The sequence below is a fragment of the Oreochromis niloticus genome, linkage group LG14, assembly GCF_001858045.2.
Source record: "Oreochromis niloticus isolate F11D_XX linkage group LG14, O_niloticus_UMD_NMBU, whole genome shotgun sequence".
Classification (NCBI taxonomy): domain Eukaryota; kingdom Metazoa; phylum Chordata; class Actinopteri; order Cichliformes; family Cichlidae; genus Oreochromis; species Oreochromis niloticus.
In genome coordinates this window covers 14,046,086-14,059,017 of record NC_031979.2, presented here as the reverse complement: position 1 = coordinate 14,059,017, position 12,932 = coordinate 14,046,086, and the positions used below count along the sequence as shown (strand labels likewise).

Sequence of the window (12,932 nt, the reverse complement as noted above, 5' to 3'; positions counted from 1 at the left end):
TGATCAACTTCTACTTAATTACCTGTGGATTAATACTGAAGACCAGCTTCTACCAGCATGCATTACCTTCTATCACACACTGCTCTGGGACGGGGATCTGCTGCACCATTACTTTACAGAACTCTCCGATCATCTCCATATTGTCTCTTAAATGGATGAAGAGTCTGTCAGCCTCCGTCCGCTCTCCTTTCTGTCCATCCTTCTCTCCGCTTTGACTTTTCTCCGCCTCTTTGGCCGCTCTGTCTAGCGGAGTGACGCCGACCAGAGAGCCATCTGTCAATTTCCTCTCAGCAGGTGAGACTTCGTGGTTTTCTGAATGCTGATTAGGCAAAGTGTTGGAAAAGGCGCTATCTGTGCTGAGCTCCACCCCTTCACCGTCCTCCCCTTCGTCTGAGTTGATGGACCGAGAACGCACGGCATGGAGAGCCAGGCTCTTTGACCTAGGAGAGAGAGCATGAAGCAATAACAGTTAAAGCGATAAAAATGTTTCTGGTACCTCTTCATCAATATTTGTTGACTGTTCTACTTTTTTCTACTTTGAGAAATTATGTAATATCCTTAAGCCACAAAGAAATAACAACTTCCAGAGGAATAGGACATCTCACCAAGCCAGCATTTTGTACTACAAAGATGATAATGAAAGGGATCTTTTGTGCCAGGTTTCCTAGAACCTTGGAAAGATTTGTATATATATAGCTTTGGATAATGAGGCATGACATGCGAGAAACTGTATAAACTGCAACCTGACAACCAGGTGTGCTCCAGCACATTCTAAGTACAGTATTATCCCACTACCAGCTCAATTCCAAGCATGGCGAAAACTTAAAATGAGACTGAAACTGGAACTAAATTCTAGGAGTGGATGGCACTATAGGGCTCCCAAAGTACTACTGAGCAATGAAGAATTTATTAAAGAGACAGAGAAACAATTTTTTTTATAACAAGTAGTATTAAAAAATCTAAAAACAAAACAAAACACAGCAACATAACCCCCCTCCCCCCCCCAGAGGAATTAAAGAAATATGCATGTTTTTGCGAAAACACGGCTAATGTTTAATTTCTTTCTATGCCAGCGCTCAGTGTCTGCTGGCTCAGCTGATACCATCCCATTGGTAAATCTCATAAAGGAAGCCCTTTTGTAATTGCTTTAGCCTGCTACAGATGCAGCTGCTGCTGCAAGCCACTTTGCAACCCACCTATAACACAGTCTTTAACTTTTGAGGCAGTGATGTAACCTGTTCACTGTTTTATATGTAAATTTGTGTCATTTCAATTTCATAAAATAAACAACATTTCCAAGTGTGGCAGTGTTTACATTCTTCAACAAACACACAAATATGTCTTCTTGGCTCAAGGCATCTCTTCAAATCAACCAGATTCTTCATAAAAATATGTTTTTTTTCTATCCAGTCAGATTTCAGAGGACACTGAGTAGAAGCATGTTCTTACTAACTGACCTGTTGAATCTCATCTCACGCCTCTCCTCCCTGACTGTTTGGCTTAGGCTGTAGCGTCGCTGCGGGGCGGGAGAGTCCTCCCCAGCCGCCTCCTCCTCCTCGTCTTCCACTGTGTCTCCCAGTTTCTCCTCAAAGGCCTGGATCTTCACCTGCAGCTGCTGCTCTGGTGCTCCTCCTCCTCCATCTGATTGGAACGCCTCATCCACGCTGAATGCACACACAGAGCCAGAGTTCGCATTATAGTTGCTATACGTGTGACCTGAAGCTGACAATGTCACAAGTTTCTCCCCCTCTGGCAAACTTTGGCTTAATTTGGTGCTTTCTCACATTATTTGGTTCAAATTGTGTCTGAACCTTGTTTCGCTCTTTTCTGTCTTTCGTTCCTTACTCGTGTTTTTATACAAATATCCTTCAAAAATTTCTGCTTGTTTGAAAGAGGGCTTCCTTTCCACTCCCCCCTGCTCTTTCACTAATAAACTTCCTTTGCCTCCCTCCAATCCTTTTTCCCTTCTATCTTTCTTCCAAAAGACCCCAAGCAAAGTCTTTCGAAGCCTCAAACTCTGCACACAATGTTCTTATTTAGAAGAGAGCTGTGTGTGTCATTTCCACAGTGCAGCCAGATGACTCTTGGCCAGCGTATGCACGGTATGGCGTGTTCACTTCTTGTGCACGCAGATTGTTTTGAAGACAAAACCAAAAAAGAAAAATATTTTAATGACCTTAAATGACAGTACGCTGTAACAGACCCAGATTTGATTTTAGTGTCACGATCAAAGTAACACAGCTCAATGTGTCGAGTCAGTATGTGTATTCTCTTTATGACTCAGTCTCTGACACAAAAAAAATCCCCCACTCGCCCTGTGGGGCGGCCTTCATCCTTCAAGCTCGGGTGCTCTATCAAAGGCCTGGGAGCTTGAGGGCCATGTGCAGTATCTTAGCTGTTCCTAGGACTGCGCTCTTCTGGACAGAGATGTCGGATGTTGTTCCTGGGATCTGCTGGAGCCACTCGCCCAGTTTGGGGGTCACTGCCCCGAGACCACTGCTGCCTTTACCCTCCACATCTTCTCGAGTTGTTCTCTCAGCCCTTGGTATTTCTCGAGCTTCTCGTGGTCCTTCTTCCTGACGTTGTTATCGCTTGGTATAGCTACATCCGTCACTACGGTCGCCTTTCTCTGCTTGTCCACCACAGCTATGTTCGCTTGGTTAACCATCACTAGTTTGTCCGTCTGTATCTGGAAGTCCCACGGGATCTTAGTTCAGTCATTCTCAACCACCCTGGGGGTCCTCTGCTATCAACAGAATAGCAGAATATGTATTTTCAGACCGTTCTCTGTAAACCTGGGATATGATTGTGTGGGAAAGTCCCAGCAGATCAGCAGTTTCTGAAATCCTCAGACCAAACCATCTGGCACCAAAAAACCACGCCACGTTCAAAGTCATTTTGAACGTGGCATGGTTCTTCCTCATTCTGATGCTCAGTTTGAACTTCAGCAGGCCGTATTGACCATGTCCACATGCCAAAATGCACTGAGCTGCTGCCATGTGGGTGGCTGATTAGATGTTTTTTTAGATTAACAGGCAGTTGACCAGGTGGACCTAATAAACTGGCCAGTGAGTGCACAAATCCCTTTTTAAATAAAAGGAAGAAACAGAGCATTGTAGTTGCTTAGTCTGCAAAAACTCAAATTTTATTAAAGTGACACCTGAGCGAATACAAAACATAACAAGAATATAATCAGCAACGCTTGAATATCAATCTCTAGTTGTCTCTAGCTACTCTCCATACTAGCTGCTGCAATCCAGAGAGGCTGTAGAGACACTATTTAAGAATTTAGGTGACCACTACTAAGAGATTTCATGCAGCCCATGTTAACAGGTGTTTCCTTACCTGCAGTGTGCCGTTGATTTCTCCAGTCGTCTTCCCAGAAGCCTGGCTATAGCAGTGAAAGAGTTGCTCATCCTGTAGATGTCTTTACCGCAGCCGCCCAGCAAAGATGGGTAACGGTCGGTCAGCGCTCTGATCTCCAGCAGAAGGGTGTGGTGAAAGCTGTGCTCCATGCCGCCCAGAAGGGACACCAGGTAGACCAACGAGCTGTGAGCATGAGTCTGGAGAAAGGAGACCACATAACATCAGCCCTGGCCGACACTGGCCTTGGTATAAAATTAAACAGAAAAATAACCGAGGATTTTCATGAAGATGTTTTACTGCCTAATAGTTTATTTTTCATTTAAAATGGAGCCAGTGTTGTGTTTTGCAGCAGTTTGGGAATATTGTTGAGTTACATGTGTTTTGGTGAAGAAAGCTTGAATTTTAGCTATGGTAATTCAACACACATGAGTTTTCCTCTTCCAGTCTGTTTGGGAGGGTTTGGTGTAACTTCTTTTGTTACTAAATCATAGCAAACAATAATAAATACAAACACATGCAGGCTGGCTCCCAGCAAACCTTTTAAAATACAAACTTGTTCTTTTCCCAAATGTAATATCTTTCCAACTGAACTGCTGTAATAACCACATTTCATCATTCCCAGCATGTTTCTGTACAAATGAAATCCAGCACATATACAGTCTTGTGACTGTTGACAGAGTAATACTTAACCAGGAATATGACCTGTGCAATACCCCCTCAATAGACGCCCCGTGCCTCTCTTGTATATATATATTTCTGTATACAAAATTGTGTAACGTATACTTTAATGTAATCAGCTTTATTTAACAGGAGCAGCCGCATTTTAAACAGAGCGCAGAAATCGGCGTGACGGCAGATGATCAAAGGTGAGTGAGAGCTCTCTTGTGGTGTTTTAGGGCAGAACTAAAGCCAAAAACTCCCCATCTGTGGTCAAAAACCTTTTTTTAAACTCTCGTGTCTTATAAAACTCACAATGCAGAACTAAAAACTTAAAACACTCTCCTTCCTTCTCGAATTCTCCGATAAGAAGTGATTGATTGATGGCGGGCAGAGCCAACCTCTGTTTCCAGAACACCTTGTAACGAGGAGAGAACAACGCAGTTACAGCATCGTTCAGGCATGCCTCACAAGCACTCTCTGTAGGATACTTCGTTTATATTATGTGGATCCCAAAACTACCACAAAAGGAAGAACTGGACTTTAAAAAAAAAAACTTAAACCTAACAACATGCCAAGCAGGTATTTAGGAGTTTCCAAGGCCCAGCACAAAAATGACTCAGGAGCGTGGCTGGAGCTCAGGCTTTGGCTACTTCTGAACTAAAGTTCAGGCTTTTATTGTCCAGATGATTTTACTTTTTAAGGACTTACTAAAATTCTTCCAAATATTGCAGCATACGCAGAGGCTCGCATCATTTTCACTTTGGAACTGAGAGTAATAGCATAAAATTAAAAATTTAAAAATCTGCCGGACATATGAAGATCTCTTCAATCGTCAAATTACGTTTAATTATTTGGAGACAGCACTTGGCCTTAATTTCGTATCCTGAACACATTACAGCTTTAAAAGCTAAACCCTTTTGTAAAGCTCTGCCAAAAAGGACAATAACAGGAAGGTCTTAAAAAAGAACTACTAGCTGTTTTTAATTATGAGCTTCCATGTTTTCCAGAAAATGATGGCAGGGGGGAGCAGATCTTCTTCCAAACTGCCAATCTGCAGAAGACTGACACAGATTTAGAGATTTATGGTTTTTCAGCCTCGTGTCTGAACAAATAAATTTCCAAATGCATCCCCTGGGAAACAAACTGTGGCCCGTTCTGTTTCAGTCACTGACAATAATCTGAGCCAAGCTCCTCTGGCAATAGCACCTGCGCTGGTGTGTACAAAACATTAAATACTGGGGGATTCAAACCAAAAGAGAAAAAGCAAAGAAAGAAAACATTTCATCGGTACAGTGACAAGCCAAATCCTCTCGCTGCTTACCAACCAGTTATTTTCTTTTCCTTTCTTCCCTTGCTTCTTTGCATTAGCTTCAATTGGAGCTGCAGTCTGGCACACAGTCACTCTACGGTCTCTTCATTTATTAAATAAAAACAACAGCAAACAAATATGATTATAGTTATCTTTCAGGTATATAGAATTTGTGTAAGACTGCCTAAAATCAACTGACAATCTTAATCATCTCAAAGAGTTTAAGTTAGTGTGGAGACCAATTTATTTAGAAGAAGTTTGTTAATTCACAGAGTCAGACACAGCATGCAAAGGTGGAGCAGGGTAGGGTGTGGGTGGGTTGCAAAGTGGCTTGGAGAGGCAGCTACAACTGTTGCAGGCTAAAGAAACTGAAATGATGCACATTATCCGAGATTTGCCCGCTTGCAAATCTCGGATAATGTCACCATGAGCAGGGACTGTGATCAGCTGCTGGGTGAGTTTGACTTTGTGGCCTCCCTGATTAGGGATGGGTACCGGTATCCGGTGCCATTATGGCACCGGTTCTGACATAAACGGTAGTAACCAGACCGAAAAGCAGCGCACATTTCGGTGCTTTATTTCGGTGCTTTTTTTTCCTGAGATGTCATACACTTTGGATTCTAGCCAATCATTTTACCTTTGCAAGCGTAGTAGGCGGGGCCAGGTATGTACGTTCTTTTAGAGCAGAGCTACAGATTAAAAATGCCCAAGGCGAAGCGGTCAAAAGTCTGGCTGTACTTCACAGCAAAAGATGCAAACTCAGCAGCCTGCAACAAGTGCTTTAAGCTGATACTGTGCAAAGGAGGTAACACCTCGAATGTGATGAAACAGCTGGTGACGCATAGCGTTTTTTTAAAAGCCGAGAAATGCACCGTATTTGATAGCTTGCTGCGAGACCTCACACCGTGCACATCTACTGCGGGTGTGGTGCCTGTTATCGGACCCGGAGTTAGCAACATCCCCCAAGAACCCGAAGAGTAGAGTCCTGGCCCCTAGCCCTGCCAGTGTAGCAGAAATGATGACGGATGATGATGGCAGCAGCAGCCATTCTTCTCTGCGTGAGTAGCTTAATGTTGTTCGTGTGTAATTAACGTTGAGTACGCTAACCATGTTATTAAATTGCTTCTGTCATCACATTTTTGACACCACAAGGATAAAAGAGACACTGTTGTGTAGAACAATTCCTTGGGATCCTCATAGTTCAAAAGCTGTTTTGATGGGAGTTAGGGTCTTGGATTTAGATGCAGATTTGACAGGGTTTTGCCACAGAATAATAGTATGCCAGTAGTTAGTGCAGGCCAACTAACTCCTTGGTGTTCATATTTATATTAATAGTTTTCTATGACAAAAAAGTACAAGTGTTCATTTAAGTAAATAAACAGAGCAGTACGAGATGTTTTTCAATTTTTTTTTTCTTTATTTTGATTTGCTGCTAATGACAATTTTTTTATTTGTAGATTTTGTAGTGCTCCCTACAATTTGGACCTCTCACCTGAATTTTCAAAATTTTGTTCAATCCAATTAAATTAAATTAAATTAAATTCAAGCCCAACAATCAAATGATCCCCTATGAGAGCAAGCACGAGGCAACGGTGGAAAGGAAAAACTTCCTTTTAACAGGAAGAAACCTTTGACAGAACCAGGCTCAGAAAGGGGCAGCCATCTGTCATGACTGGTTGGGTGGTGAGAGGTAAAAGAAAAGAAAAATGAGAGCACAATTTAGATATGTGTTGCTCACATTGCCTAAAATGAACAACGTGGTTTTCTGGACTGTGAAGGAAATCCCTCAAGTCAGTTTTCTGTGAGGTGACTGAAGACTTTGCTGGATGGCCGAGCGGATGCTTTTCAGAAACAGTTCATTTCCTTTCTTGTTTAAATGAACTCCGTCGGGTAAAAAAATTGAGTTGTTGAAAAACCTCAAACATGGATGCTCAATAATCACTCCAGCAAAAGCGGTTGACAGCCTTTCTAATGCTGGCGTTCACGATCTTCCTGTCCTTATTGATTTGGCCTGGATTTCCATATCTCCACACTTGACGCTCGTTGATGGATGAATATAGAATTGTCATTGAGGGGAACTCTGTGTGCAGTTGCATCAATTCCTTCTCAATGACAGAAGAAAGTTGATAAGCAGACATGAGTCCCAAATCATTGCCCCCAGCATGGATTACCAATATGTCAGGTGGGCTCTGTGTGGATAGCTCCTCATAAAAACGAGGAAGGACTCCACTCCAGCACATCCCTCCTTTGCCAAACCACTGGACTTTGGCATTAAGTCCGAAATTTTCTCCGAATATCTCTTTTGCGTCACTCTCGCCTCGTCTGATGTAGCTTGACCCAATGATCCAGACTTTTGTTTCTCCCTTCTGGAGATTGATTCTGTGTGGTCTCTCAATGGCAATACATGGGAAGCTGTTAGAGAGGCCAGGGTTGAAAAAGGGATGCCGGAGAACCTCCGAGGGTGTTATGCGCTGGTGTGCATCTAAGGCCAACATCTTTTTAATCAGGCTGACAAATAAGCTTTGGCCATCTTCTGGTCCTCGTCTAACCTTCATTATTTGTTCGAGGTCATCGAGACATTTAAGTTTTATGTATCGAGTCTCCAGTGATGGATATCCTGTCTCGTACTGAAATTGTTGGTCAGTCTTAAATGTCCAGCGCTGTTGCTTGTAGTTGTCTTCAATGAAATAGTCATCAGTGTAAATGCCAGAGTCTAGAACATGATCTGGTGGCTGACCCTGAGTCTCTATGATGAATTTCAGATAATCATACTCATTCTCCGCAGGGTAGAGTGGCACCCCTGTAGCAAGCTCCACAGCTACCAGACCCAGAGACCACATGTCACTTGCTTCATTATAAGGAAGGCCAAGCACAACCTCAGGTGCACTATAACCAACTGTCCCCACGCAGTCACTAGGATTCACTGCAGACGCAGGACATGCGAGGCCAAAGTCTATGAGTTTGACTTTGACTGGAGACTCATGGCGGTTTACAACCATGATGTTTCCAGGTTTGAGGTCAGCGTGCACTATTCCCACAGAACCCAGGTGGGACAGAGCACTTGTGAGTTGACCTAAAATTGGCCTGAATTCGCTTATGGGGAGACCCTGTTTATTCCGGTCCCGTATGTAGTCCCACAGGCATTGATCGAGGAGTTCAAACTTTAGGCAAACCCGCTCTCCGTCTTGGAAAAAGCCGTTCCATTTAACAATGTTGACGGCATCTGGATCCAACTTTCGCAGCTGCTCCAGGATGAAAATTTCCAGTTTTGCCTCTTGCTGAACATCAGGGCGGCTCTTGTTGACTTTAATGGCAATAGCTTGGTTGGTTTTTGTGTCGCGACATTTGGCTACAATACCAAAGCCCCCTTCTCCAAGTAAAGCCTCTACCTTGTAGTGGTTTCCCAAAATGGTCCCTTCAACTATTTCAAGCTCATCTGAGCTGAAGGATGGGCTGGCTGACATGTTGATGTGCACTTGTTGAGAAAATTCAACAGAGTTTTGGAAACTGCAGTTGATTTTCTGTGATCTCTTACTTTTCAAGTTTGAAGGCTGCTGAAAGACCACACGGTTTTGTCCCCTTGTGCTACTCGTGTCAATGCACAGGGAACTCTTAGGGTCGAAAAAGGGATGCTGGAGAACCTCCGAAGGTGTTATGTGCTGGTTTGCATCCAAGGCCAACATCTGTTTAATTAAGCTGACAAACAAACGTTGGCCATTTTCAGGTCCTTGTGTAAACATCATTACTTGTTCAAGGTCATCAAGGCTTTTAAGTTTTATGTATCGAGTCTCCAGGGATTCATATCCTGTCTCGTACTGAAATTGTTGGTCAGTCTTAAATGTCCAGCGCTGTTGCTTGTAGTTGTCTTCAATGAAATAGTCTTCAGTGTACACGCCAGAATCTAGAACATGATCTGGTGGCTGACCCTGAGTCTCTATGATGAATTTCAAAACATCATAATCTTCATTTCCAGGGTAGAGTGGCACCCCTGTACCAAGCTCCACAGCTACCAGCCCCAGAGACCACATGTCACTTGCTTCATTAAAAGGAAGGCCAAGCATAACCTCAGGTGCACTATAACCAACTGTCCCCACAGTTTGTCAGCTCATCAGCGAGCAGCCGTAGAATCACAGGTGCAGCTTGGCAGGGGATGGACTCAGGGTGAAGACACAAAATCAACAATGACAACAATGTTATTCTTTATTAGTGTGAATGCTTTTCAAGCATTCACACTAACATTTATATTTTTAAAATTATTCAACTTTATTTAAAAAAAATGTATAATGTATTTCAATGGGGATACCCTTCAAATTCTCCTTCAACTTACTCCTCTTTAAACTGTATCTACTTCCACATACATTGACGTAGAGCCACCATTCAAACTTTAAAACGAAGACAAGACATTCAACTATTCAACTTGTATTTATCTTTTCAATATCTATTATACTTTTTCTTCAGTTCCAGTTTAAGTTTCATGATGTTTTTTCAGCCGTTTCAGAGTTTATAATGGGTGTGTATGGGACGGAATGTTGGCTCTAGAGTGAGACAGCTCGACTGCTAGAGTGAGAGGAGCAAAAAAAATAATCTTAAAATCTTTTTTAAAACTGCTGCTGTGTCCGCGGCGTTTGCTCTACAGGTATGATTTTACCCTCAAAACGTAGCCATCGCTGTCCTCTTTCACCCAATGTGTTTACTATTGTACTAGGTGTTATGGTTCTTTCATAAATGTCACCAATGCACAGCCTCCTCCCTCCAACTCTTCCATAGACTCTAATGTTAAAATGGCTCAGAAGGTTCGTTTGAAAATCAGAAGAGCATGGTGTCTTTGCACTGTCATCATGTCCATATAATAAACTCCATGGGCATGAAAACTGAGAATTTGGTAGACTGGACATTGCCGCCGCTCACGGTGAAAGAATTTTGTCAATACGACCTGTACTTTTCATTTGGGAACAATTTGTTTGGGCCTGACTTTTCTGTTCATTTTAAGCAGCAAAAGTGAGGTGCATATCTGTGTGCGTGTGTATGGAGCCATTGGGTGCAGGCACTATAGCAACCAGGCTCACACCTGCCTGCCTAACGAGCTCTGTCTCTCACTGTGCCAAGATGCATCTTAAACACTTCTCTTTCAACTGCTGCTGTGTCCACAGTGTTTGCTCTACAGCCATCATTTTACCCTCAAAACATCGCCATCGTTGTTCTCTTTCCAACACCGTGTCTTTCAAAGCTCAGAGATGTAAACTTTTTAAACTGTGTGGATCCAAGTGGAGGGATCACATTTTAGTCATTCAGTGATTCAAAGAATATGAACTTTTAATATTCATTTAGATGTTTTCTGACTCTAATTTGTTTTTTCTCATTTCTTAGGTTTTTCTAATTTACATTTAAAACATTTTCAACTATTTTCCAACTTCTTCTCTGTGGATGTCAGCTTTTAGCAGTTCGGCACTTTTGATTTCAGGTGAAAATTTCTGTATTTTCATCTCATTCAACATTTTTAACTTAAAATTCAGCAATTAATTCATTTCAGTGCATACATTCAGATTCAAGCATTCACACTGCAGTTTCTTCAGAAAATGCACTTTCTAGTTCTATTTTATTATGATCTATTCCGTACGTTTTCGCGGACTATCTCCTTCAACACTGTTCAACTTAGAAAAACCATTCAACCACCATTCGATTCCTCTTCTTTTGGACATTACTGCTTCTATTTTTCTCACTTTTAACTTTTATATTTTTTAAATTATTCAACTTTATTCAACAAAAAATTATAACGGATTTCAATGGGGAGACCCTTCAAATTCTCATTCAACTTACTCCTCTTCCAACTCTATCTACTTTGACATACGTTGACCTAGAGTCAACGCTCAGAGATTTGAACTTTTTGAATTGTGTGGCTCAAAGTAGAGGGATAACCTTCTAACTGACCCATAGAAACACATTGTATTTTTAGTCAGGAGTTTGTCTCAACAGCAGGAACGACCCCACTTTTTAAATTAATGCATGTAAGGTGAACTAGCAAACACCGTCGTAGTTACTTGCGGCTGTCTTCTTGTTTGATGGCAGATACTCCCTTCACCCTGGTCAAAAAGGCTAAAATGACCAAAGAAAAAGTGGAAACAGCTAAACATGAGAGGTTTTTGGACAAAGTTTGTGTTCTCCATTCTTTAAGCACTGGTTCGAGCACCGTTTAAGCACCGGCACCGTTTCAAAAGTACCGGTTTGGCACCAGTATCGGATAAAACCTAAACGATAAGCCATCCCTATCCCTGATGTAAAGCTAAGTTTACAAGTTTAAAGCTAAGTTAATCAAACAAATATATATATCTTTTATTGTTCTGTTGAATTGAATTTATATATATAGCACCAATCTATCAGCTGTCTCAGAGAGAAATTCTCTAACCATCAGATGAAGCCCTACAAGCAAGCACTTGGCGATAGTGGGAAGAAAGAACTCCACGTTAACACCAAGATATCTCTAGTAGAACCAGGCACAGGGAGAAGTGAGAACTGCACACACTGGTTTCTCACCATTGCTTTGAGACAGGATGTTGCTAATACTACGCACACTATAGTTCATTTACTCTAGTTTGAATCAGTTGATGAGTTTGTAAATTTGTAGCTTTTTCTCAATGGTTTGGGTTTTTTCCCACAGAAAATCTCCAAGTGAACCAAAATACGTCACTGCAATAGCTTATAGCTTATAGGCTGGATGTGAATACAGGAAGAAGGTTGTTCTGTTCTGCATAACATGGAGAATTTACATTACTGTTACGGCTAGTCGCTAACCTGTACTGACCGTTTGGTACTCTGCACATCTATGGTACGCTGCTGCACCCCAGAAAACAAAGCATAGTTGGCTATGGGAAGGTGTTTAGCTCAAATTTGCAGCATATACTGTAGCTGGTTGTTGGTTCAGATCACGTTCACACCATAAACAAGGCCACCTCCTCCAAAAGGTCTCGTGAATCGAAGGGTAAAAAAGTACCAGAGTTCAGTTTAAACGGACTAAACACCAAAGGTGTGAAAATAGGCTTTGTTCATGACCAAGCCCTATCTTGTGATCCTATATTGCAGTCGCAACTATACTGTCTAAATTTCTTTCCAAATAATAACAAACTAGGTATTTTAAATGCACAGGATTAGCACTAAATGCAGAATGACATCAGAGTTGAATGAAGTCCTCATCAATCAAATGCACACAAGCAGATTCTGGAGAAATTGCAGTGGGATTGTTGCTAATGCCAGATTTGGCCTGATGCTTTCTGCTACCATGTTTTATGCAAACAGATTAGTGTTCCTACAACAACAAAGTTTTTCTTGTAGGAAACCCCCTCCAAATCTTTAAACATATCTACAAATGGATGGTGGCCCATGAGGGTCCGAATAGATTGTTGCTCCTCAATTGGTCACACCTGCATTCAGCTAAGCAGCAGTTAAAGTTAGCATGGTGATAACATTCCTTGTAACTGAAGGAAAATGACACTAAGAAACAGAGTCTAAACTCTTATCAGTGTGGTTTAAAAACCATGAGTGCCACATGGAGCTGATGCACAGCTTTTTGTGTTCCTGGTGTTAAAAAACGCACTTGTGGGAG

The 12,932-nt window shown here is 41.9% G+C and overlaps 1 protein-coding gene across 6 annotated transcripts in view; it reads right to left on the bottom strand.

The window, feature by feature from the left end:
• veph1 (ventricular zone expressed PH domain-containing 1) overlaps positions 1 to 12,932 on the bottom strand; it is a 119,915-nt gene that overhangs the window by 37,520 nt on the left and 69,463 nt on the right. For 4 of the 6 annotated variants that reach the window (XM_025898359.1, XM_005474528.4, XM_019367559.2 and 1 more), the window contains exons 7-9: positions 3,346 to 3,563; positions 1,458 to 1,664; positions 67 to 440 (exon numbers count right to left, since the gene is read on the bottom strand). In XM_025898359.1, the coding sequence (XP_025754144.1) occupies positions 67 to 440; positions 1,458 to 1,664; positions 3,346 to 3,563 (799 nt within the window). Of the gene's footprint in view, positions 1 to 66; positions 441 to 1,457; positions 1,665 to 3,345; positions 3,564 to 5,351; positions 5,439 to 12,932 lie in introns of those variants that run through there. The other 2 variants (XM_005474530.4, XM_005474531.4) reach the window with 2 other exon arrangements.